General features: G+C 28.2%; 2 protein-coding genes across 7 annotated transcripts in view; both read right to left on the reverse strand.

Annotated features, from left to right (window-relative positions):
* Positions 1–594: 594 nt before the first annotated feature.
* On the reverse strand, positions 595–14,939 carry LOC111690734 (glycogen phosphorylase). Its single transcript, XM_023453277.2, has 4 exons — positions 14,432–14,939; positions 2,676–3,204; positions 1,005–2,611; positions 595–930 (listed from the first exon to the last, which is right to left on the reverse strand). Exons 1-4 carry the CDS (start codon positions 14,672–14,674, stop codon positions 775–777), a joined length of 2,535 nt encoding a protein of 844 aa, XP_023309045.2. The 5' UTR covers positions 14,675–14,939; the 3' UTR covers positions 595–774.
* A 4,714-nt stretch (positions 14,940–19,653) lies between these two features.
* The window catches only part of LOC111690742 (reticulon-1-A), a 36,581-nt gene continuing 29,089 nt past the window's right edge, over positions 19,654–27,145 (reverse strand). For 5 of the 6 annotated variants that reach the window (XM_023453294.2, XM_046947316.1, XM_023453287.2 and 2 more), the window contains 4 exons: positions 21,484–21,691; positions 21,200–21,408; positions 20,094–20,199; positions 19,654–20,008 (listed from right to left, as the gene is read on the reverse strand). In XM_023453294.2, the coding sequence (XP_023309062.2) occupies positions 19,942–20,008; positions 20,094–20,199; positions 21,200–21,408; positions 21,484–21,691 (590 nt within the window). In that variant the 3' untranslated portion in view covers positions 19,654–19,941. Of the gene's footprint in view, positions 20,009–20,093; positions 20,200–21,199; positions 21,409–21,483; positions 21,692–22,209; positions 22,333–27,145 lie in introns of those variants that run through there. The other variant, XM_023453293.2, reaches the window with a different exon arrangement.

A 27,145-nucleotide genomic window follows, 5' to 3' on the forward strand; every position in this document is an offset into this window, starting at 1 on the left:
CAACACTAAAAGTAATATATTGCAGCCTGAAATTATACTATCATATTTAATGCTACCAATAACACAGGCCAACAAAAGTTTAAAAAAAAATCGAAAAATAGAGGCCAAAGTGTACATTTCTAAAAGAATCAAAATTTCTCCATAACATTTTTGAGATACACATGGCTAATTTAGAATCGATGTCGCATTTGAGACATTACACGTAAGTTATCTGAAATTTCTAACCATTTAGGTTAGAAAACTTGTTAAAAATTGAGTCACTAATTATGATCTACACACAAACTTTATTAAATATGAAAAACAGTCAAATATTTTCCAAAAAAAAAAAACAACAATAAATTCAAATTTTCAAGTTTTTCCAACTTATTTAAAATATTTTATTAAAGATTTCTTTGTATTTAGAATTTTTAAATTACAACAACATTTTACTAAAATTTTAATAGTGTGTTTTTCAAATTCAAGCTAAGGTTTCTTTTTTTAAATTATATAATTTTTTCCTGAGGTGTTTTTTTTCTATAAGGTACAGGTGTTTTTTAATTTATAAGAAATTGAAAGTTTATTCCTATTAAATAGTTTAAAATTTAAAAAGAAAAATAAATTCAACACTTGTAATTTTATTAGTTTCTCTTACAATTATAGAGAGATTTCGATTTTCTTTTTATTTTTTATAATATGAAAACAAAAAAAATAAAATAATAAAACTTAAAAGTAAATGTTTATATTAAAAAAAATAGTTGTAGTTTCCCCATGAAATAAATACGGGTAATAAGCTGTTTAATTTGCAGGAGCATCTTCAGGAGCTGGCAACTTTTGCCAAGTGGGCTCAACACCCCAGATTTCACGAGCGTATTCGGCAATGGTACGATCTGAAGAGAATTTGCCACTGGAAGCGATGTTGTTAATGGACATTTCCAACCATTTGGCTTGATTCTGTTATTAAAATTAAAAACAAAATAATATTAGAAACACATGACCAACCACATATTTATGAATTATCATATTACCTGGTAGGTCTTGGAGACTTCATCTTGAGCCTTAATGTAGGCACCATAATCAGCCAACAAGTAGTAGTGATCGTATTTCAAGAGAATGTCAGCAATATTCTTGAATTCATTGGGATTGCCGGGACTGAAGAAACCACCAGCGATTTGATCAACACATTGCTTAATCTCAGGATTGCTGTTGTAGTAATCGTAGGCATTGTAGCCCTTTCTCTTAAGAGCTTCAACTTCATCGACAGTCATACCGAAAATGAAGATGTTCTCATTGCCCATCTCTTCGGCCATTTCAACATTAGCACCATCCAAAGTACCAATGGTCAAGGCACCGTTCAACATGAATTTCATGTTACCAGTACCGGAAGCTTCAGTACCAGCAGTGGAGATTTGTTCGGACAAATCAGCAGCGGGCATGATCTTCTCGGCCAAGGTGACGCGGTAGTTTTCAAGGAAGATTACCTTGAGTTTATCACCAACAATGGGATCGTTGTTGACTACGTTACCAACGGCACAGATCAATTTAATGATTTGTTTGGCAACATAGTAACCAGGAGCAGCCTTGCCACCGATCATAATGGTACGTGGGGTGAATTGAGCGGTGGGATCCTTCTTAATGCGATTGTACAAAGTGATGATGTGCAAGCAGTTCAACAATTGACGTTTGTACTCGTGAATACGCTTGACTTGGATGTCAAACATAGAGGCAGGGTTGACCTTGACACCATAATCCTTCTCCAAAATTTGAGCCAACTTCAATTTGTTTTCTTGCTTAACGCGGGCAACATTGCGTTGGAAGTTGGGGTCCTTAGCCCACTTCTTCAAAGCAACCAATTGATCCAAATGTACGGGCCATTCATTGCCAATCTTTTCACAGATCAAATCAGACAAGCCAGGGTTGCAGAGCAACAACCAACGACGAGGAGTAATACCGTTGGTCTTGTTTTGGAACTTGTGGGGCTCCATCTCGTAGAACAAATGGAAAAGATCATCCTTCAAGATTTGGGAGTGAATAGCGGCTACACCGTTGACGGCATGGGAACCAACAATGGACAAATGAGCCATGTTAATGCGTTTCTCACCATCTTCTTCAACCAAAGACATGCGGCGCATACGATCCATGTCACCGGGATAGAGTTTCTTAACATTTTCCATGTGCAAGAAGTTAATGTGATAGATAATTTGCAAGTGACGAGGTAAAATGGACTCGAGCATGGAAACGGGCCAGCGTTCCAAAGCTTCGGGAAGGACGGTGTGGTTGGTGTAGGCACAGGTGCGGACGGTGATATCCCAAGCCTTCTCCCAGGTCAAGTGCTCTTCATCGATCAAGATGCGCATAAGTTCAGGAATGGCCAATGAGGGATGGGTATCGTTCAATTGGATGGCGACCTTTTCGGGGAAGTGATCGAAGTTGGTGCGAACAGCTTCGCGAGAACCGAACTTGGAGGCCTTATAACGTCTGATGATATCTTGCAAGGTAGCAGCACACATAAAGTATTCTTGTTTCAAACGCAATTCCTTGCCTTCGAAGAAGTTATCGTTGGGATACAAGACACGAGAAATATTCTCAGCCAAGTTACGATCCAAAACAGCTTGAATATAATCACCATCGTTGACTGCAAAAGAAAATGTGATGTAAATAATTTATATTTCTTTTAGTTATCGCAAAAAAAAACTTACAGAATTTCAAGTTAAAATCAATGGGTGACTTAGCAGACCACAATCTCAAGGTGTTGACATAGTTGTTGCCATAACCGGGAATGGGGTTATCATAGGGCATGGCGTAGACAATTTGTGTATCTACCCATTTCTTGCCTTCGGGTGTATCAATTACACGACCATAGAAGTTGACAGGCAACATAAATTCAGGTCTGGCCTTTTCCCAGGGGTTACCAAAACGCAACCAATCATCGGGTTCCTCAGCTTGTTCGCCGTTCTTAATCTTTTGAGCGAAAATACCGTATTCATAACGAATACCATAACCGTAAGCAGCCAAACCCAAGGTGGCCATGGAATCAAGGAAACAGGCAGCCAAACGACCCAAACCACCATTACCCAAACCGGCATCTTCTTCCATCTCTTCTAAGTTTTCAATATCGAGACCCAACTGGTACATGGCCTCTTCGCATTCGCTTTGAATACCCAAATTGATCATGGTGTTTTGGAGCGAGCGGCCCATATAATACTCCAAAGAAAGATAGTAAACACGCTAGAAGATGATATAAACATAATAAAGAGTTAGATTTTGCTATTTTCGGGTAATAAAGTTTTGATGGAATGAGGACGGATTTTTTTAAATTAATTAAAAAGGTTTAAGTGTTTTTACCTTTTTTAATGATCATTTTATTTTTTTTTTTAATTAGAAATAAATTAGTTCAGCTATTTTCAGAAAATATCAGCTTTAAGAAATTTTCCAAAATTCAAAAGCAAAATGGGAAGTTTGTTTAAATTTTACTAATTTGATATTGAATTAATGTTTTAAAGATAAAATGGCGCAAAAATTATAAAAGGTTTTTATATCTATTGTAATTATTTATGTCTACATTCGTTATTTATTTTGCGCCTTTAATCAAATTTCCGATCATTCTTGAAAACCAATTGAATTTGAAAAAAAAAACAAAACAAAAGTATAAACAAACAGAAAAAATCAAATGTTTTTGCAATTAATTGATAAACCCGAAAAAAAATACTTTCACTATCAGTTCATAATAAAACGATATGATTAAAGAAATTTAGCAAATTTTGCGAATAATTAAATAAATAAAAAAAATCTAAGGTTGTATCTAGCAGTACGTCGTGAAACTACATATGCTCAGTTGAATGAGTATAAAAACGCTCTTAAATATGAGTTATAAAAAGTTGAAATTTTCTCTTTAATTGCAAAAATTTTATTTCATTTGAATCGTTTTTATAGGAAATCAAGTACATTGTTACTCATTTAGTTAATTTGCTCTCATTTTGAATGACTATAAAAAACGAGTATCTCAAAGATGCATATGAAATATGTGTCAGTGTGCAATTTATAAAAATAGTCATTTATTAATGAACAGTAAAATCAAGTGCAACATGTTGTTTTCAGACGCACATTGTTTGCAAAAAAACTTTCATGGGAATTTGACTAACACATGGGAAAGTAAAGTTGTTAAAGTTCGACTGCAGGATACGCTACTCTAATAAACTCTTCCATTGACAAAGGTACATCGTTTGCAAAAAACTTTCATGGAAATTTGACTAACACATGAGAAAGAAAAGTTGCTAAAGTTCGACTGTAAGATACGCTACTCTAATAAACTCGTCCTAGTCACCAAGCAAGTCACCATTAACTATGGTCTTGTCTCGATGATTTCATTGTAACTTTAGATGTTGTGTAGTGTAGGGTTTTAGGACTATTTTTACAAGAATTCCTAATTCAAAACTTTTTCAAAAATATGAAAACGAATTTATTTTTTTCTTTTACCTCCTTGTTCGTGATTATTTATTTGCAATTACAAATAATTTACGTAAATATTATAAATAAAGAATATTTGCAAAAAATTGTCAAGTTTATTGGCACAAAAATTCTTCAAAATGACGTGAAATTTGGCAACGGTTGAAATATTTAAGAAAACTAACCCCCAAAAAGGATCCAAAAAGCAATTTTGTATAATAAACACGTTTTTTACTTTTCATCTACTTAATGTAAAAGAATAAAAAAGTAATAAAATTTGAAAAAGTCGAAACCCAGAGACGAAAGCATACTTTGTCGTGTCATGAGGTTAAAAAACGTTTGTTATGTTATCTGAAAGTCCAATAGGGAACTTTAAAATAGGACGAAAACATACTTTGTCGTGTCAAGAAGTTAAAATAACGCGTTTTTTGTCATAGTTGAGATAAAATCTGTTATGTTATCTAAAATAACATAACATAAACCTTTGTTATATCTTCTACCTTCTTCAAGATATGTATGTATCTTGAAACTTAAAAAAATCGAGGACAAAAGCATTAACGCATGATATCTTAGCAAATATTTAAGTTATGGTTATCTCAAACTTTAAGTTATGATTTTTCTGGAAGAAAAAAGATATAACAATCTTAATATTAGAATAACAATTTCCTCACATATGATAGAAATTCGAAATTGGTCAACAAATTATTTAGGTGTAATCAAAACAGAAGTTTTTCATATAATGTTTTGACTTCAGATCCTTTTTCTCTAGGGAATCTTTTGCTACACTATATACATACATATCGTCATATGAAATCCAAAAGGCTCTAAGTTATGAAAAAGTCAAAATCGACTTTTTGATTGATTTTGATGCACCGTATCAAAATACATGTTCCTGCTTAGTTTTACGCTCCTACAATTTCCTTAAAATTCATGAAAATTTAAAAATTTTTTTGAAATTTTAACTTTGAAATTGTTAAATGTTATAAGTTAACAGTAAATAAAACAAAAATGACACTTAGCGAATCCTTGCGATTTAGAGATATTTTTTCGAAGAAAAATTTCTATTTTCGAAAATCTTTATGAATACAAAGAAGCTTTTTGCCTTCCATGTTTCGGCCTATTTGACCAACAAAAACCGATTGGAATTATGTTAAAAATGTTGAACCTTACTATTTTTTTAATGTAAATTACACCATTTTGGTTTTCAGAAAAAACTAATTCTCAAGGGTGTAAGTGTCATATCTCCGTAAGTAAAACTAAAACCGCAAATTTTTCTCTAAATACTAATTTCTTAAAAAAAGCTTAACTTAAAAAAAATTCGGAAATTTTTGGTTCATTTATCTTTTTAGAAGATTTTTTGCTTCTTCTGAAAAATTTGTTCAGTGTAAATTAGGGCTTTTTAGATATCATATGACGATATGTACATTATGTTTATGATTTTTTTAAATTTTTGCAAATATTTCAAAATACCATTGCAAGAGCTTGTAAGGTGTGGACATGATTATGATATTATTTTTTTGCGATCGTAAAAAAAGTTCCCGCACCAAAGGCGATGAAATTTTGTATAAAATTTACTTTTTCTATTGAGAAACATAAATATTTTTTGCATTACATTATCTTAAATCCTTGTTAGGAATATTTTATAAAACCGTGATAATATTGCATTATATAGAAAATAGTAAAATTTTATTTGGAAATTATTAAAATAATTTTATAAAATAATTTTTAAATTTCTTTATGTGTGGGAAGTTTTTCGAAATAACTTAAAAATTGGCAGTGGTGGCTATAAGGTTGTGCTATGTTATTTTGCCGCCCAAAAAAAGTCATAAAACGATTTAATTCTTTATCAAAAAATTAGGTTTTGAATATAATTTTCATTAAAAATTTTATATATTTTTCTTCGAATTAAAGGTTAAAGTTTTTATTCATAAACTTTTATCAAAGGTTTATAAATCAAATTTCCATACAAAATTTGTTCTATAAATCTTTGATAAATGTTTATGAATAAGGCAGTAAATTTAAACAAAATTAATAAAAGATATTCTTTAAATTCGATGTTCACGCAGATATTTAATGACTAAAAAATAGCATCTCAAACTGTACACAACTCGTAAACATTTTACAAAGTTATTCTAATACATGATCACTAGATGTCTAGGTCAAGTTATTTTCAATGTTAACAAACAAAAATATCAGCCGACAATAACACGCGCATCAACTATGTAAATATGTTGATCCAAAGTGTAACATTATAGGTACTTTTTATTATCTCCGATTAATCTAATTTAGTAAATACCTTATATGATTATGTATATATTTTATTGTAATATAATAAATATTATTTGCATGACATTTGTTTCAACATTTATTAAAAATAGAGCTTAATAATAAATATTGCAATTATTAGATTTATTTTAATGATTATTAACGTTTGATAAGAAAATCAATCATCTATATGAACACTAGTTGTGAACGTGTCCTCTACCTATATAATGTTGAATAATTTTGTTTGAAATTTTTATTGCAATTGATAAGATTTTGTTTGTGAATTTCTTTTCTAAATATAAATTTTGTTTTGTTGGTCGATTTGACATACGTTCAATATTTTTTTACATTTACATTAAAATGCTGTCATGTTTTTATGTATAACGAAAAACAAAGTATCATTTCAATAAAGAAAAAGGTCAATTGCAAAAAATTATCATCAAAAGTACCTACTTGTAGATTCTAAAAAATATAGCAATTGAGTTCTAATTGTGTTAATAATTTTATTTACTTGGAATGTTTTCAAAAATTATTAAATGTATTTAGAGAATCCTAGACATACTTATAAAATGATAAGAATAGCTGTTTAGAATTGTATGTATGTAAGTATTATGTTCAAAGATTGCATTTTTTTTATTTTAAAAATATCTAGTGTTGCGGTTTGGTTTAATCTGGTTAGCATTTTCAAAAGTGGCGCTTAGTAATTTTGTAATGTAATATTTTTAATTTCCTTTATATATATTTTATAATCTTTACATCAAAAGTTGTGTGTGTTTTTTTCTATAATTCTCCATTTTCAAAGGCATTGTAGTGTCAGACGTCATATTTGGGTGTTTTCTTTTTCGTTATTGTCTTTTAAATTAATAGATTTGTTATTGTTTTTTTAGGCAAAGATAACAAGTCCACAGACCTTACTTAATTTAAATTAAAGATCATTTCTAAAACCTAAAGTACGACACTTTAAAACAATTATTTTTGGTCTATAGATAAAGCAAACCATAAATCTTGTTAATACTTTTTTGAATAATAATAATGTGATGAAGTGTTTGTAGAAATACCAAAATGAAATCAATAAAAATTTAAAAAAAATTTCATACAAAAAAATGTTTGATCACGATTGAAGATCAGAGATCACTTAATATCTCAAATGGAAGATCAAAGCTAAATTTTAAAATCGAAGTATTAAGGTCCTTAATGTTGTTAATTGGATTTTTATGAAACATTATTATGTCAATGATCGTTATTCATATTTAGTTCTTTTACGTAATATTTTACACAAAAACCAGGTTCTTATCGACTAATCATTGGACTAGGTTATGGACAATTTTATGGACTTGCCTTTTGACTCCCCTATACTTTATCGACTATTGAGTAATCTTTTCACTTAGCTATGGATGTACTAGCCTTTTGGCTCACATATGTATTTCTCTATAGACTAATCTATTGAATAAGCTGTATATTAAGAACTAATCTATAGATTTCTATGAACTTTGAACTAGGTTTTTAACTAGTATGTTGTCTAGTATATTGACAAGTCTATTAACTAACCGTTTAATAAGTCCAAAGACCAGCGCCTTGAATATTCTATGGACAAGTCAATGGAATAATGAGACAAAAGTGCTCACAGGAATATTTCAAGCAGAGATCGGGCAAGAAAAATAGTAATTTTGAAACAGCACTGACTTATGGCCTACCTTTTTTATGGGTTTATAGGTGCTGAATTAATTCTTTCTCTAGTCTACCCAGGAAAAACTGACATAGAAAAGAAATGAGTTAAAATGCTAGTAAAACCTATTTTCACTACATCTTTATTAGGATTTTAACTCATTATTTTAACACGATGATATCATTTGAGGCAAGTACTTGCACGATAGCTTACAAATAGGGAGTTAAATAAGTATATTTTGCTTACAAAGAAGTTGTTGAGTCTGTATGGAAGTACAACCCATTATATAGTTTTTGCTGGGTAGTACATAGTATATAATCTAGTCTATAATTTAGTTTAGTCTCTAATCCAGTAAAATCTATAATACACTTTAGTCAACAGTCTATTTTAAAGTCTAATCTAATCCAACATCTATTCTATAGTCTAATTTAATCTTTAGTATTATATAGTCTTAAGTCTATTCTATAGTCTACTCTTATTTAGTCTAAAACCTATTCTATAGTCTAATCTAATCTAGTATTTAGTCTACCCTATAGTCTAATTTAGTCTATTGTCTGTTTTAAAATATAGTCTATAGTTTAGTCTATAGTACAGTATAAAGTTTAGTCTATAGTAGAGTTTATAGTTTAGTATATAGTCTAGTCTATAGTCTAGTCTATAGTTTAGTGTATAGTCTAGTCTATAGAATATAGTCTATTTTAAAATATATTTTACTCTATAATCTAGTCTATAGTTTGGTCTATTGTCTAGTCTATAGTTTTATGTATAGTATATAGTTTAGGCTATAGTCGAGTTTATAGTTTAGTATGTAGTCTAGTCTATAGTTTAGTGTAGCCTATAGTCTTTTATATAGTATTTTATATAGTCTATTATATAGTATATTCTGTAGTTTATTCTATAGCTTAGTCAATAGTCAAAAGTATAGTAGTATAGTTTTGTCTTTAGTTAAGTCCATAGTATAGTCTATAGTCTTGGTTTAAACTTAGTCTATAGTCTAGACTAGAAAATATTGTGGGCGTAGATATAAAAAAGTACTGAAAAATGGTACTTAAGTATTGAATTTTCCATGCCTGGCAAAGAGCTAAGAGCAAGAGCAAGAGCTCTCTCGCTTTGAAAAAAACTTGTGTAAGCTTAAAAAAAATCCCATTTAAGTTGGTTTGAAAGCAGAAGAGCGCTCCTTGCCTATTTCCGATTTAAACTAGTAGAATTTTCTAATAGTAAAGTATTCGTTACTTAAGTTGATAAGATTCTAATTTAACTCAATTTAGCTTATAAATTAATAATTAAAATCGAAAATATTCCATTATTATAAAAACAATTTTTTTAGATCAACCCTAGCGTACTATATACACATAAATAGAACAATAATTAAGGGAAAACTTTCACAACAAATTTCTAATTTATGTCTAGTAAACATAAATAACTAGATACATACAAAATACATAACTAAGCAGTATATAATAAACTATGTATAAATAGTAAAAAAAAATGAAAAACTTTTATCTAGTTACTCCCTATTAATAAATTTATTTTAATATGTCAACCATTCATTCCTCCCTCTTGTGCGTATTATTTAGAGAATTTTATAATAAAATAATAAAGAACCAATTGTCTGTCGGTTCCCCCCAAACGACACAAAAAAACAAAATTGCTCCGAGTCTAATAAATAGAACATAGAAAATGAAAAACGTAAAATAAGAAAAAAGAAATCATTTATTTTTGGGATATTGTCTCTCTGTTTTGGTCTTTTTGTATTTTTTCTAATTCTAAAGCAATAACCTTTCAATGACCTTGAAATTTATTAGTAGTAAAAAAAATCGTTCTATTCCATTTAATAATTATTACAAATCAGCAAAAAAGTAAAGTTTGTAAATAAAACAATTTAAAATGTTTATAAAAACTATAAATTAGATTAAAAAAATGTTAAACTTATATTTAATAAATAGTTAAAAAGTAAAAGTTAGAAAAAAAATTTTAAAAAAATGTTAAATAAAATATATATATTTAAAATGAAATAATTAAAGAAAAATTGAAAATTATTAAGTTGAATTAATGCCAAAATATTTTGTATAGTCTACTTGTTCTTTTTTTATAAAATTTATTTCTTTAGTTTTGTATGTTCATCATCATCATCATTGTTTAGTTTTCTATTATATGAAATGCAAATTACTTTTATTTATTGTCGAGTCCAAAAGAATAAGTAAAAAATCAAAGAAAAATCATCTTTGGTACATTATTCATAATATAACAAACAAATTATTAATATATAATTGTATTCGCCTATTTATTTTTAATTTTTTTTCTTTGGACTTTTTACTTTAAATTAACTTGACTTTCAGAGAAGGACAATTTGACAGCAACGAATTTCAATGGAAAGTACTTGACTTCATAATGTACTGCTACCACCTTCCTATAACCTTTTCAATATTAAATTATTGTTTATATTATTCAATAAGATTTTTTGTGTGTTTTCTTTTCATAGTTTTCAAAAAAAAAAAAAAAAAAAAAAATAGCACGTGCATGTTACGCATGGTAACATGGCTAACCATGACATCTCTACATGATAGGGTGCGAAAATGGAATTTTAAATATATAAAATATTCGTACGAACTTATATCCATATAAATATGTATATATATATATATCTTTTTAATATTTTCATTTTGCAAATTTAGGTGACTAACAAATTGTTTAATCCCTAAACGTTTCATTTTATTAAAGAAATAAATAAAATATTTATAATAATTTAAAATAAAATATATAAAAATTTTATTTAAAAAAAATCTTACTAATAAAATGTATTATATTTAGCAGTGATTAAATCAAATTATATATATTTGGTTTTATTATTAAATATATATCAAAGGTTCGTAAAACAAATTTTTATCATATCGAAAGTAGTATTAATTCCATAGAGAAATAAAATCAAGAACTTTGTCGTCATGACACCACTTTGTAATATATTTTATATTTATTTCTAAAATGTTTAATCAAAATCTTTATTAAAAACTTGAGACCTCAACTAAAATAATTTAAAATTTATTTTACTTTTTTGTGTATCAATTTATGGAAATAGAAAAAAGTTTTTTTTCGTTCAGAACAATAACGATGTAATTGAAAATATTCAGATCGGAATGTGTGACAAGTCTGATGAGTTATTACAGTGATACATCTTTAAACTAATTTACAAGAAATTATAATTTGCTGGTTATTTCCGAGATATGTTTCCTTTATACAAAGATTTTAAACCGATATCGGTAACCAAACCGAAATAAACTATTTTGTCTTAATTTCTAGGTCGTTTTGTCTTAGAGAATATATAAAAACTGTTAAAGTAACATATCTCTATCACAGGGTTGGCGAAATTGGAAAAATTGTACTTTTTTTGTACAACCAATGACCCATTTTTGTACAATTTTAAAATATAATATTATTATTAAAAAATTACATTTTTAACACAAAGTTTAAAGAACTATCGACTACGATCAAATTTTTAATACACTTCGGAAGAAGATATTGTAATGAATCCTGGAATAGATTATATCCTGACAACATTTAACAAAGAGAGTACTTTTTAGTTTTATTTTTTTCCTATTCTTTAGACTGGACAATAATCTATAGACTAGTATTCTGTCTAGTTTATAGACTACTCAATCCTCAAGTCCATAGAGAGACAATAGACTGTCTTTTGACCAGTCTGGGACGCAGTCTATTGACTAAATGGTTTTAAATATTGACTTGTCTAATGACTAATCTATAGTTTTTAAGAACCTTTAAATAGAATTAGTCCTTGGACTAGTATAAAAACTGTAAATACTATTTTATTGTCTTGTTATAGACTTGTCGCCCATCTATTTTATGGAATAGTTTATTATCTTGTCATTAGACGAATTTATTATTTTTCCCGATTAAGAGAGCGGGAAATCATATGAACCTTTTACAACATACCCAGCAGTTTGGGTGGACAGTCACGAAATATATATTCAACCCACCATTTAGAATTACACGTTCAAGTGATTAGCTATTTAAACATGTACTTGTCCTAAGAGGAATTCAATTGTCATCCCATAGATGACTAAGAGACAGCAAAAAGCTTAAGTTTGTTATACCCTACACCACTAAAGTGGGGAGGGTATTATTTTACAAGTGGCTACTCTCTCGCTTCCAAAACGGGACCCTAAAGTGACGATAGTCTTTGCCCACGTTTACAAAGAGTACATCTGTGACGAAAGACGGAATAGAGCCATCGGAATAGAGCATTCCGGAATGACTCGAATTAATCGGACAGGGGCTGTCAACCCCAGCAACAACAATAACAATACCTATGTAAATGGAAATCACAGTCCTTTTCGGAAGCATTGACACTTTGTCGAAAAGCTGGGTAAATAAAAATTCTTGCATAGTGTGATCCAAAAAACTTGTGGGTCGATTTTAATGAAGATTTTTAAAAATACATAAACTCTACAATACATTTTCTTGAAATATTTGATCGATTAAAAACAAAAATATATTACAAAACATTTCAATATAAATAGTTATGGGCTCTCATAGTCATAAAGGACTACAACTTAATGATAATAATCAAATTCCGATGTTTTTTTTTAGAAAGGTTGCTTAATATCGATCTCTTGTCCTCGATAACTGACCTAAATCCTGAAAAGGTTAACAAACAGCGTATCAACCTAAAGTTTATATTGGTTCATTTAGAAGGTTACTTACTAACTGATGGCTTACATTTCTATAACAAAAGTAAAAAAGCTCAATTAAGAGACAAGAAATATTAAAAAAAACACAGCAACAAAAAAAATAGAATTAACTTCATGGAAGCACTGAAAAATACCAGGAGAAGTGATGATTTTAACATAGACTTGTCTGAATTCTCATAAAAATTTCAGAACAAAAAATAGATTTAAAAAACTGGATATTATTATGGCTTCTTTGGAAGTCTTTAAACATCACTTCCACATTAGTTTAAAAGTACTCGTTATACTATTTTTGAAGTGATGATAAATGTAATTTCTTTGGAAGTATGAACTTTGTTTTTGCTGGGTAATATCGATCCATCTACTGTCACTTCTGTTGATTTACGATCAAGATTGAAAATGTTAATTTCATTACAACATAATAACAAGTGGTTGTAAGTACTTGAAATAACAAACAGATTGTGACGATTTTTTTATTCCACAAAAAATAAAAGTGAAAGCGAATTTTGAAATTATTAAAAAAACGCAATTCCCTGTTACAAATACAATTTGATGACTTGACTGTATGTAGATTTGTCCGTCTGGTGCATTTTAAGGCCAACAAAACGATCATCATATAGTGGTGCTTAGTGGATATGTTTGGATGTATGCAGTTTGTGTCGCTAAATAAGTGAGTGGGGTTTGGCAATGATCTCGTTATTTAGTGTGGCTGTAGTAGCGTTGTTTTGGTTTTTATTAAATTTTATAAAGAAAAAGCAAAAAACTAAACGAATTGGCAAATTGGCAAAGGACGTCAACAAAAAATGAAATAAATAAAAGTAGCAACAACCCTGACAATAAGAATAACAGCCACAACCCTCAAAAAAAAGATCTAAACTTAATGTTATATTTATTTCTGCAGTTTGTTTTGAATTGAAAATTCTTAAGAAAAAAGCAAATAAATAAATATGTAGATAGAATGATAAACAAGAAAAAGAATAGAAATAAAATAAAGAATAAATAAATTATAATTGATCTGTGAAAAGATGTCGTAAGAGATTACGAGACTTTTAATAAAATATATTTGAAATTGTTAGAAAATGTGGTAGGATTTTCTTTATTAAATAAATTAAACTGTTAGAGGAGTGAGGGGACTCTAACTTACAGACTGTCAGAGTTGCGCATGAAAATTGCGTTCCTGTTTTTAAGTTTTTTTTAGTAGGTATACTAAGGAAATTCAAAATTATGTACACAAGAAATTTGAGTTGAAATAACCTTCAACATTCCTGCTCAACATAATATATTCCATTAATATAGTTACACCCCAAGTATTTCTAACCTCACCTAATGCATAATGATTGTGATCACAATGATTAAATAAATTATCCAAACTTACCTTAGGATCCTTTTCATAGTAGTGTTGTTGTGTACGAATCCAACGTCCAACCATGTTATCCTTAACGGTATTGGCCAAGGCAAAGTAATAGTCGCGTAAAGTGGCCACATTACGATCCTTAACCAAAGTGTAATGTAAATGACGATTGAAATTCTTTTTCACTTCGGTGACATTGCCCACCTCTGCAATACCGCGTACCGAGATTTGCTTGCGCTTATCAGCATCCGATTGGGGTTTAGACATTTTAATAAATTTCTATTTGTTTTCTTTAAACTAACCAAAAGTTATTTATTATGTTGCACTTCTATGTGATTTGTTCTATTGGCAAATTTTCTTCTTCAAAAGAATTGCCTTTTTTCTTTAAATTTCTTTTTTATTTTATTTTTTCGATTTACTAAATCTGCACTACGTTAGAGATAGACAGACGACGACCGATTGAGTGAACACAACAACGAATAACAACCGTTTGCCACGAACTCTGGAGTGTTTCTCACTAGTGTGTTTCACAAAAATTAACAAAGTAGAATTCATTAAAATTGTTTTATAGCAAAACAAAACTCCTGTTTTTTTCTTTCTTTTTTTTTTGAAATACAAATTCAAGAGCATTAGCTAAGTTAGAGAGGGAGAAAGTAATAAAGTTTGCTCTTTCACTACAAAATGTGCACTATTAACGCTCTCTTTTCATTTTAAAGCTTATTTAGTGTTAGTGTAGTTAGTAAGAAGAAAGGGGTTTTTAATTACCAATAAACTAACAAAATTTCCTCTGTTTACTTTAAGCTCTTTTCCTTGTTTTCCTAATATAAAATGCATTGAATAAATATTTGTACATATTGCTGCTTGTTTAGCATAAACAATTTTTAATTAATCATGATGTTAGTTGTTCTGCTAAATAACACTCTTTTAATGCATTTTAACGGTCACCTTGTCGGAAGGTCAAACATGCGTATATGTTTTGTTTTCCCATATGTTATTAGTTAGCTCTCTTTAATTTTTGCTCTCTTTTATTACTGTGAAATTTTGTGCTTTTTGTAAACATTCGTCTGCCTCCCTCTAGTTAAGCCGGTGTGGCTATTAGTTGTTAAACATTTAGCAGACAAGAAACATTTGTTATTTCATTTACTCTGTTGCGGGGAAAAAATATTTATTGTTGTTATTTCGAAGAGGTGGGTGTTGGGGGTCTTAAAAGTTCTTCAGCTTTCAGTGTTGTGTGTATTTTTGGTTTGTATGTTTCATTTTGCCAAAAGTTTAGTACAAAAAAAGTACTAAATTTTTTGGGTTTATGTCAAAATTAGTATTGGTTCACAGTTTAGTTTTCGTCAAGAGGGAAAGCTTTTTAATAATGGATTTGTTTTCATAAATTGTCCTATTATTCGTTAAAATAAAAAACTTTAAAACATAAAAGATAATTTAACGGATTAGTAGCATTCGGTGATGACGAATTTGACAAGAAATTAACTCTTTAACGTATACGGGACAACGGTGTCCCAAGATTTAGTTTTGTGCGTAAAAGGGTTAATTAATAATGTGCTGAAATTATTGGGAGAACTACTACAACTATCACGTAAATTCAAAATAACATTCTGGTAACTACTTGGACATTTACTTGGCAAATTGAAATGTTAGTGAATTCATCTACTCAAATATCTGAATTGTAAACACTTTAAATATAACACTGCCAAGCTTTTTGATAACAACATTGACATCAATGAGCAAATGATCATACTTGGTAGCTTACGCGATTCGCAAATCAGGTCTGAGTTGAACAACTCCTGCATCATCATTGTTATCTGTTAAAGGTAGTCAGGTCGATAATTGTTGTCTGACTTTTCACAGTTTTTCATTTAGCTCGGAAAATTTTTCTTGATGCATTAAACACTTGCACGGAGAGAACCTTCCTTTATATAGGAATTAGGAGCTTCGACCAAAAAGTATTATTTGGTCTATATCAAACTCAAAGTAAATATAACGAAAGCACGCAATTAATGTAAACATCGCATAATTTGGAAACACTTATACGAAGTTATACTTTCAATTTTAACGATTTAGGCGCAACTTTGTCGAATGGTTGGCAACAAACGCAAACCTGAACGTTATTAAGTAATAAAGGCGATAACGCGAGAGTTGTTGTCCAACTTAGGGCGAGTTTTTCTGATAAAGATAATCTTCATTCTTTGGTTAAACCTGGTTTAATATATGTTTCGTGTATTTCAGTTATCAGTAAAGTTACTTATTATCTTAGTTTAACTGAGTGTAATTGGTCAATTAAACTCAAGTTATAAGTGAGATAACACAATTAACAAAAACAATAAATCAATGATTTCGGAAGAACAAAAATTGCAATTTTCTTATTTGTTTTGTTTTATTTATTATTGTTTTAAATGTTTATTTAACATTTTTTTCTAAAAATTTTCCATTTTACAAAAGTATTGTTTATGTTTTTGAGTGAAAAGTTGGCAATACTAATAAAGTTAAATCTATGACTGAAAAACACAATCATTGGTTGAAGTCCGTCTAAATTTGTTCCGTGTTTAATCTAACAGCAAGTTAAGCCTAGTTTAACTGAGGAGTATAAAACCCGCCCTTAGACTTTAATTACGATTGGTAACTTGTTTGTATAATTCTTTAAGGTTGCCTCTTCTTAACATTATCCGTTTGCGTTTGTTTTATCTCTAAATAATGTCAGGTTTTTGGAGACCATATTATACTCAGGATATAACCTGGTGAAGACCTTTAAAATATAAATTCCGCTATTTTCGCCATAATGCGAAACTTTTTTGGGAAACTTTTGATTTTTGTGTGTGAGAGAAAGAAATATCAACCAACTCTTTCTCTTACACACAAAATCGAAAGTTTCTCGACAAAAGTTTCCCAGTGTGAACTAGGCCAAAGGAAACTTCAAAAGAGAATCAAGAAAAAGTTTCTCAACAAAAGTTTCCTAGTGTGGACGAGGTCTTACAAACTACAGTGTGTAACTTGATAAGTGAAAATAACCAATATCAAATTTTTTGGAATAAATGGCATTAAAGCGATGTCGCGGAAAACGCGTGTTATGTAATTCCACCTTTAGAGGATATATACGAATGCATATAGAGATTAAACAGATTGGACTTTGTGGTATGATATAACATGTTGGTATAAATAAGGATTCAGCGTTTCTCAATCCTTTAGAAAAGAATGATCTTTAGGTTTCCAATTTTTTTACATTTTGTTCGCTATGTTGTTTACAGTGTTAGTGTTATTTATCAAAACATTCGGATTCAATTTGATTCAATATTTGAGTAGATATCAACTAACAACAAATACATTTATATAACTTACAATACATACTTACTTTTTACTCTTGAAACAGCGCGTTTAACGTCGTAATGATTTTATATATATTTTTTTAAAGTTGTATTTATTAATGTTTCATTTCATACTTCTTTGTTTTTTTATTATAATTTAAATTGATTTGAAATATTTTACTTTAGACTGCGGCAAATCAATGTTTTACTTTATATTCGTTTTTGTTCTCTTCTTAATGATATACAATATAAAGATTTTGTGTTTTTCTTGAGAGAAAAAAAACCTAAACATTTAAAATTAAAAAATAAAACTGTTTTAATAACATAAGCACATGCTTTAATAATAATATTAAAATGAAATAAATATTGAGTTAAAATGATGTTTGATTTTGTTATTAGCTTATGAGTTTTATAAAGCATACTTTTAAGCGCAACATAATTAAGTAAAAACTAAAGCAGAATTTTAGGCTTCTAATGTATTTAAAGTAATTTCTTTTTTATGTTAAATAACAATTTAAAATATTTCTGCTAAATAAAAATGTTTATTTTTGTTTTTCTTTGGGTTTATTAAAATTTTTTAATAAGTTTTTTTTTTTTTGATTTTAAGGCATTTTGATGATAACAAAGTTAAACAAAACTATTTTATTTATTAATTTATGTATTAAGCAACTTATAAAAGGCAAAAAGTATTAATGTATTTTGTATGTATAAATGTATTTGTAATTGTTAAATGTTTAAACATTTATTAATATTAAGTTGTTTTCTTTTATTTTTGAATTGTTATTATTAAAAATAAAATTCATTATTAAATACATCAAAATGTTTTTTGTTTTTTTTTTTAGCTTTAATGTTTTAGAGTGTGTCTGTGAGTGTGTATAATATATTTATTTTTTATACTACCTGTTTGTTAAAGTTTTGTTGTTTGGACAATTTTTTTACTTTTTGTAATAAAAAAAATTTTGATATATTTTATATATATAATTTTTTTATGTTTTTAAAGTTTTTTATTTATTTAAATTTCTCAGTTATTTTAATAATTTTTTGTTGTTGTTTTTTTTTCTTCATGTTATTTATTATGCTTGGGTTGTTTTCAAGTAAATGTAGCTAGCTAATTAGCTTAGTAATGATGTCATAATTAATAATTATAATAATAATAAAAGATTTAAGTCTTCTTTAACTAAAAAACAAAAGGATTAAGCTATAATTTCAAAAGAAAATATCAACAAATTAGGGGAAATTTTTGTTTTATTTTATAAAGTACTATAAATATAGAAAATAAAAACAAGAATTAAAAACAGCTTGAAATTGCATTGTTTTTTTTTTTTTTTTTTTTTTTTTTTGAAAAAGTTTTCCTTAAAAAGGTTTTTGTTTATGCTTCATTTCTTAATTTTTTTTTTAAGGAAATCTATTTTAATAAAATTACCAAATAAAATGTTATACAATTAGTTATAATGGTAAACCTCATCATAATAATATAATTCATATTTTCAAAAATATTTTAAAATTAAAAAAAAAAAAATAGTTTTTATTAACACATAATGTTCTATCAGCCAAAAAATAAAATTTATAAATAAACTTCATCATTATAAAGTCAAAACTACAGTTTACAAACATTTTTGTTAAATAAAAATGTTTTATTTTTTTATTATTATTTATTAATATCCTCTCTTTTTTGTTTTCATTTTGTTGAATAATAGTTAAGAGGTCAAAAGAAGAATTTGTTTTGTCTATTAGTTTGAAAAAAAAAGAATTTTAAAGCAAAATATATATAGAAATGTTTTCGGAAAAAAAGGAATAAAAAAATAAATAAAATTTGTATATCGTTCGTTTAGAGTTTCATTTGTTTGAAAATTTCTTTTTTAAAGTGCTACCAATAAAGTTTTCTTTGTTACGTTTTCTGTTTTTGAAATATATTTTTAGGTTTTTTTTTTTTGAGGATTTGTTGTGTGTTTTTATTTGGTTATTAAAAATGTTGTTGTTATTGATTTTCATTTGTTGTAAATTATTTTTGGGTTTTTTTTTGTATCTTAACACAAAGAAAATATATGTAATTGCAATTAGATAGTAAAGTTGCATTTGTTTGTTTGCTTTCTCCTCCTTCTTCTTTAACTTCTTCAACTTGTTCTGTTGGGTTTTTAGGTTTTTTTTTTACTTTTTAAGATGTTAATACAAATTTATGTCGCTTTACAACATTGTGGTTGTTGGTTGGTTTGTTGCATTTGAAATTTACTTGTCCTTGTCGGTTTCAGCAGCAATGGGCTTTTTGTTGCCAATGGGAATGGCTACTTTGATCCTAAAATTTGAGGAAAATTTTACATATTAGAAATTAATTTCTAGTTTTTTTTTAAGGAAAAGCTTTAGGGCTTTAGTTTACTTACTTTTCAGTTACTTCAGCTACTTTGCTTCTGGCCAAATCCAAATAAGTATCAATAGATTGTTTGTTGTTTTCGTAAACCTTGGGCAAGGTGAACAAGGAGACAAAGGCTGAAAGGATATAGAAATAAGTTTTAATTAAAATTTTTTTGTAAAATTTAAGTTTTTAACAAGAAATTTAAAATTTTGAGAATATTTAAAGATTTTTGAAAATTTTTTCCTATTTTTTGTGGGAAATAAGTTTTTTTTTGTAGAATGTGGAATGTATTGAGTATTTGTATACAATCGATTGAAATCTTATATAGCTTTAAATGGAGGTTAATATCACTTAACAATATTCAAATTATTCTCCTGAGTTTGTTCCCTTTTGCATGCTTTAGGTATAGGAGAGGAAACATACTTCCAGGGAGTATGTTCCCTGGAAGTATGTAAACCTGTCCAACCATTTAAGGGCAGTCTTCTAATGTGTCACGTTTGGTATTCTCTTGTCTTGCAAGTAACTCTCCATTGGCATAAGTGTGAATATATATAACTGAAATATTTTGCTTCTCAGAGAACAGAGTCATCTTCGGAGTGACATGAGTTTCTCCGTTGAGTTTCAGTCGTCACCCCCCAAAGACAATCTTTATTTAGATAAGTCAATCTACATTGTGGAATGAATGTTCTTAAAGCTAAAGGACCATTTCACGCGTTTTATTCATTTACGAATTCTACGCGTCTTTCAAAAAAGTAGAATCAATGTCTTTGTATGCTTAAAGTTTCAAGTAGAAAAGCGTAGAATGCCTTGAAGCGTAGAACGCTTAAAGTAGATAAACTTTCTACTGTTATAGGCGTCACAAGCGGCGCATTAAAAAGCATAGCATGTAACTTAAAGCGTAGATTTTGAAGTGGGCATGAAAATCACGTAATGCTTTAACCCAAGAACTAGTAGTGTAGACCTTTGGCTTAAGAATCAGGGGAGTTAATTTGCATTCGAAAGAAAGAAACTTTCAAAACACAATGTATTACACACACAAAATTCACGTCCTGATCCCCAATTCCAATTACTTTCGAGATCAACTTTTGAAAAAACTTCAAGAGATTCATTATAATCTATTTAAAAAAAACTTACCCAAAATAACCAATGTCATGCCATTGAACCAAGCGCCAATGTAGGTCATGACCCACATAATAACACCGAATTTAATGGAATCAACTAAATCTTCAACCAAAAATAATCTTCTCAATTCAGCAGTGAAGCCATTAACATGAGCTACAGCAACACCAGCAATATTTTGGATTTTCTCTTGAGACAATGTTAAATCAACTTCCAAGTATTCTCTGAAAGATATTACAACAAGATTATAAATATTATTATTCGAATAACTTAAGAAAGATTTAATGTATTATACTTACTTGAAGGGATGACCATCGGAGGTCTTTTGTATGGCCTGCATAACTGATTTATAGATTCTGAATGCAATTGTGCCTGTCAGTAAGATCAATGACAAATAGGCGAATACACTGATGACAGAGAAACATGAAATGGCCAAAAGTGTGACAAGACCAGCACCAAATACAATACCAGATTTTTTCACATCGCGCCAGTAAATGAGGGACTCCACTGTAAGAAGAAACATGGATTTCGTTTAGTTTGTGTTTATTATAAATTAAAAATAATTGGAATAATATTGTAAAATATTGCAAAATTGAAAAATTCAAAATTTTGAATCCTTAAGAAAAATCTCTGTGTAATTTCATTTTGAAAAAACCACCACATTTCAATTGTTTCAAGTTTTTCTTTTTTTAACAACAACTATAATAAATTTGTTATTGTTGCTATTTAGTTAAAACATTAATCATTGATAATATCGCACACATTTCAAAAATAAAAAAATTAAAAAAAAGTTGCCAAAAATACCGCACAATTTAAACGTAGAAACAACCAACACACACAGTTGCTAAAATAACTTAACAAACACACTTAAAAAAATCATAATTATGCAACCTTTAGACAATATTTTTCTAAATTTTATTTTTTTCATATTTTTAAAATATTTTTGTAGAATTTTTAAAATAATTTTAATCTAATTATATGTTGGTTTTTTTCTTGTTAAATGTAAAACACAAAATTTTAATTACTTGTAGACATATTTGTAGATAAATTAATGAAACAAAGAAATACTATAAATGCACTTTATAAAAAATATATATAAACTTTATAAAAAAAGCTAGAACGGATCTATAATTTTAAATGCGTACAAATGAGACAAGACTGAGTGACTGGCGTTGTTACTTTTACTTAAAAAAATTTTTTCCAACAAAAAAAAAAAAAAATTATATATAACAAAATGTTGAAAAAAGAGCAAAATTTAAAAATTCGAAATTTTCTTTTTAACGCAGAAGAGGAGAAAAATTGTTTAAAAATAAACAAAACATTTGTTTTGTATTTTTGTTGTTGTTGTTTTTCTTTATTATAACCTCCCTCAATCATATGTATTTAGAGGTGGGAGAGTGAGTGAGTAGTTTTTAGTTTGTCAAATTGTTGGTATTCGATCAATGACCACACGGCTAAAGAATTTTAACAAAAATTAAATTTAAAACAAAGATTTGTAAAAGTTTTATATTTGGATAAAAAAAAGAGTAAAATAATGTTTCCTGAACAGTTTTCATATGCCCAAAATTGTAGACAAATTAATAAAGATACAATTAAATCGATCTTGTATAACATGATCTGATCTCCTACATTGCAAAACTAATCAACATACTGAAATGATAACAAACATTACCACAGTAGGGAGCAAATTATCAAACAATGGACCTCTCGATTCAATGGATATCGTTCCGATAACCAAATTGCTAAAACTATAACAAGATCGTAGAGAAAACTTATATCGAAAACTGAAGTGTACATTAAATTCGTTTCAGCAGCCTAATTAAACATTTTACCGAAATTTATTTTTATTTCAACAAAACCTCAAAATGTCTTTTTATTTGTGTATTTATTTTGCCTAAAAAGCGTGGGGGATTTAAATTAAATTAATGAAAAAAAAACATAATTTTGAGAGTAAAATAAGTCCGAGAAATGTTTAAAAGAGAGTTATTTTGATATTATTTATTAAACAAATTTGTTTTCCATAAGGCAACTACATTTTTTTTTGAAAAACAAACAAAAGAATTTTGCCCGAAATTTTTATTCGCCGACATGTGTTAAGCCCAGTAACCTAAGTATATTACTCAAAATGTCTTCATCATCACCTGGGTTTTGAGATATCGTATTCTAAAGTATGAAAACGGATTAGAATAATTATAGCGCCCACAGCGCTTAATATATTTAATAACAGCCAGAAGGCAATTAGGGCGATATCAGGTGATAGTACTAAATCTAAGACCGTATTGGATTGTAAAAAAGCTTTAACTGAATACTCTCCCAGAGGTAAGGTTCACATATGGGTACCAGTCCACTCGGGAGTAGTCGGTAACGAAAGGGCGAATGTGTTAGCTTTAAAGAGAATGGTACTCGCAACAAAACGCAAAACCATTGGACGCAACAAAAGATGAACTAAAAATATGAGTAAGATAATCCCATAAGGCCTCTTGGAATAATGAAACAGTGGGTGGAACCAAGAAGATCCTATGGGGTGACCCTGGTGACCCTCAAAATGAGCAAGTCTGAAGTTATTATGATGGTACCTATTCTGAGTGGACACACAGGATTACAAGCACATCTATGCAAAATTAGACTTGCGTATTCAGACGTATGTAGAGCATGTGGAGGGGACAGTGAAACTCTGGTCGAAGTTAGATCCAAGTATCTTGGAAGTGATGTTATTCCGGAAATAACTTTCCTGAATTACGTTCAGGAAACCGAGTTTCTGAACACTGAAAATTAATTCATTCAGTTCCTTTTTTCAGTTGCGAAAATGAAATGGCAGAAGGTAACTGGCAACCGACAGCAAATTTCTAGCCGAATTGGTAACTAGAAATTTGCGGTTGGTGAGATGTTTTTTTAGAGCAATTGTGTGGAACAATATTCTTAGAACTTTAACATCAAGTTAAACTTTAATTGCACATTTTATCAAAATTATTTATTGTCAAAATAACCACAGATGACACAATATCGATAACTTTTTGGCAACTAACGAAAGTTGCCGTTTATAATACTGAGTTAACTGAAGTTTTGTTGCTATCCATAATCGATCCATTATACATTCCAATTTTTCATATGAAAATACTTTTTAATTATTCTGAGATATTATCCGTTAACGTTTAAGGAAAGACATTGTTAAATCGAAATAGAAAGTGATTTTCAGACGATTAAAACATTCTCAGTTAGGTCCAATACTATTAGGTGTTAGGATCCAAAACTTTTGTTCCCTATAAACAATATTTACAAAGCATCATACCCTCCGCACTATAATAATGTTGGGTATAAATACATGAAAATACCGAAAATCAACAATTTTTAAATAAAGCTGTCTTGGCTTTGTTATAAAATCTTAAAAGGTTCCAAAACGGGTCGATGTCTCAAATCCTAGATGCTAATTTTCAGATTCAGAACTGCTGAAACCTTTAGAATCGAAAGTTGTCTTGGTGTTGTTCAAAAATCTCAAAAGGGGCCAAAGTTTTCAAATTTTAGGACGATATCTGAAATTTCAAAAGCGATAAAAAAGCCTAAGGTCAGATTAATTTCCAGCACGGCTAAATCCTTTAGAAACATCTGTATTTATTTTTTTACAATTAAATACATATTTAACAATAATTTACTATTTTCCTGAACTAATAAAATTCATGAAAAAGTATCAGAGCAATAAATAGATGAGAATGTTAGATTTGCGTCATGTTTATGATATAATAAAAATTATCAAAAATTTTTAATTTTAAGTCATAAAATTAACAAAACGGGATTCTTCACATTCTATTTTTGAAATTTCTATTTCCTGTTTTAAATAGTCCATTGGTAGAATTTCAGTGAAAAATTTCTGATATAATAATGCTATTTAAAAAAATTTTTCATTTTTAAAACTGGTAAATAATAAAATTAAATATTTAATAAATTAAAATAACTTAATAAATTAAAAAAAAAACAACAATAATACCTAATCTGAAACTCATTAAAAACGTGTATGTGTTCTCTTACAAATGCATTTAAATTAGATTTCTGATAAGAATTTCAATACTTTTTAACTATAAACTTTAAATTTTAGAAAGTTTTATGTTATAAAAAATTATAAAAACCAGTAGTAATGAATAATAATAGAATTGAGTTGCCAACCCAAATATCTAAATGTCTGGTTTTTTTGTATAAAAAAGTTTTGTGCGTATTGTTCATTCATTTATTGTACCAATTCCAAAAAAGAATAACATTATGACAATGATGATGATGTCATTATGAAATAAGTTTGAAAGTGACAAGTGAAAATTGGAATCAAGTTAAAATAAGAAATATATTAAATCAATGGATAAATGCTTAATATGTTATAAACACTTTAAAACTAAGATAAAATTCTTTAAATTATAAATGCCTAGTACATACACTGAAAAAAATCCATGCCTAATATATACAAAAAATGTCGTACATTATACGAATCGTTCGTTGTTTCGCACCACGAAATTCTTTCGTAATATATACGAAATTTTACTAAATATTTTAGTATAATGCAAAATATTCTAGAAAAAATTAATTTACATAAATTGAAAAAAGGGATTTTTGAATAAATATGTAAAATTTACGAAATATTAATTTATTCAAACATTTTTGTTCATTTTAAAATAAATTTTCTAATTTTAGTTCAAAATTATTCTCCACACGAATTTTCAATTTTTTTATGAAAATAATTCGGGAATAATATTGTACTTTTTCTTAAATTTTATAAAAATGTTGTAGTTTTATTTAATCATAATATGGTTAACATCATTATGTTTAATTTCGCTACAATTTAAGATAAAAATATTACGAAAGGTTTTCGTACTTTCGTAAAAATGGAAAAGGTTTTTATTAAATAATATTTCGTATTATACACGAAATTTTTTTAAATATTACGAAAATATAAGTTACGATTTTTTTTTTTCGTAAAGTTGAGCATGGATTATTTTCAGTGTACTATCTACAAAAAAATTTGCTATAATTTGTTTAATATATGTTAAAATTTAAATTATTTATTTACATATAATTTTGTGTTAAAAAAAAAAGAAAACTAACAAACGTACAACAAATAGCTATTAATAAAATTTCACTATCACCAAGAGCCAACCGCACAGGTTATGACTAGAATAGAGGTATAAATTAAATTATGAAATTAAGAATTACAAAAACAAAGCTGTTTTAAAGTCTATGACTAAAAATGGTACTAACAACCTAATGAGAAGAGGGAGAGTAATGGAATAACATCTCCCAAACAACGCTTATACATGCATACATTCCGATAACCTTGAAAAAAAATCTGTACAAATATTGGCTACGTTGTCTGAATCTAACAAATAAACAACATTTTTTTTATACATTATGTTCTTGATTCCCCCAGCAATTATTGTTAACAACAAATTAAAACAAATCAACATAATTATTAATATTAAAATGTTTTAAAAATTTATATCAAATCAATTAAATAGGCTATAAATGAAAGCGTGGCATTTGCTGGCGAATGAAAACACAATTACCACTATACAACAACAACAACCTAAACAACCAAAGACAATCAAAAAAATTGTTTAGGTTAATACAAAATTTTGGCCACACTTAACAAAATAAAATTGTATACGTTTACAATATTTAACAATAATAAGATTTTGTTAGTGTTTTTTGTTTCTATATTTTATTAATAAGATCAATTGTTGTGTTTAAATCATTTGGGAAGCCACGTTGACAAATTTTGTTTTGTTGTATTTATAAAAAATATATAATTAAACAACACACATCTATATTTGTTGTACCTTTAAGAACGTGTATTTTTTTTTGTTGTTATTGCTGTTGTTTAAAGATATTTATAAGAGCTTTAATATTTTTATATGAAAATCACTGACTGCACTAGAGCAGCTTACGTACAGCGTAAATAAGAGATAAGATTTGATTTTATTT

This window comes from Lucilia cuprina, chromosome 2, assembly GCF_022045245.1.
Source record: "Lucilia cuprina isolate Lc7/37 chromosome 2, ASM2204524v1, whole genome shotgun sequence".
Classification (NCBI taxonomy): domain Eukaryota; kingdom Metazoa; phylum Arthropoda; class Insecta; order Diptera; family Calliphoridae; genus Lucilia; species Lucilia cuprina.

Excerpts from the sequence above, each read along its gene's own strand:
- LOC111690734 (XM_023453277.2), bottom strand. The coding sequence starts at position 14,674 with ATGTCTAAACCCCAATCGGATGCTGATAAGCGCAAGCAAATCTCGGTA. Across the intron at positions 2,612-2,675 it reads TGATTTTAACTTGAAATTCT|TCAACGATGGTGATTATATT; the intron begins GTAAGTTTTTTT and ends TTTCTTTTGCAG. Across the intron at positions 931-1,004 it reads AAGTCTCCAAGACCTACCAG|AATCAAGCCAAATGGTTGGA; the intron begins GTAATATGATAA and ends TTTTAATAACAG.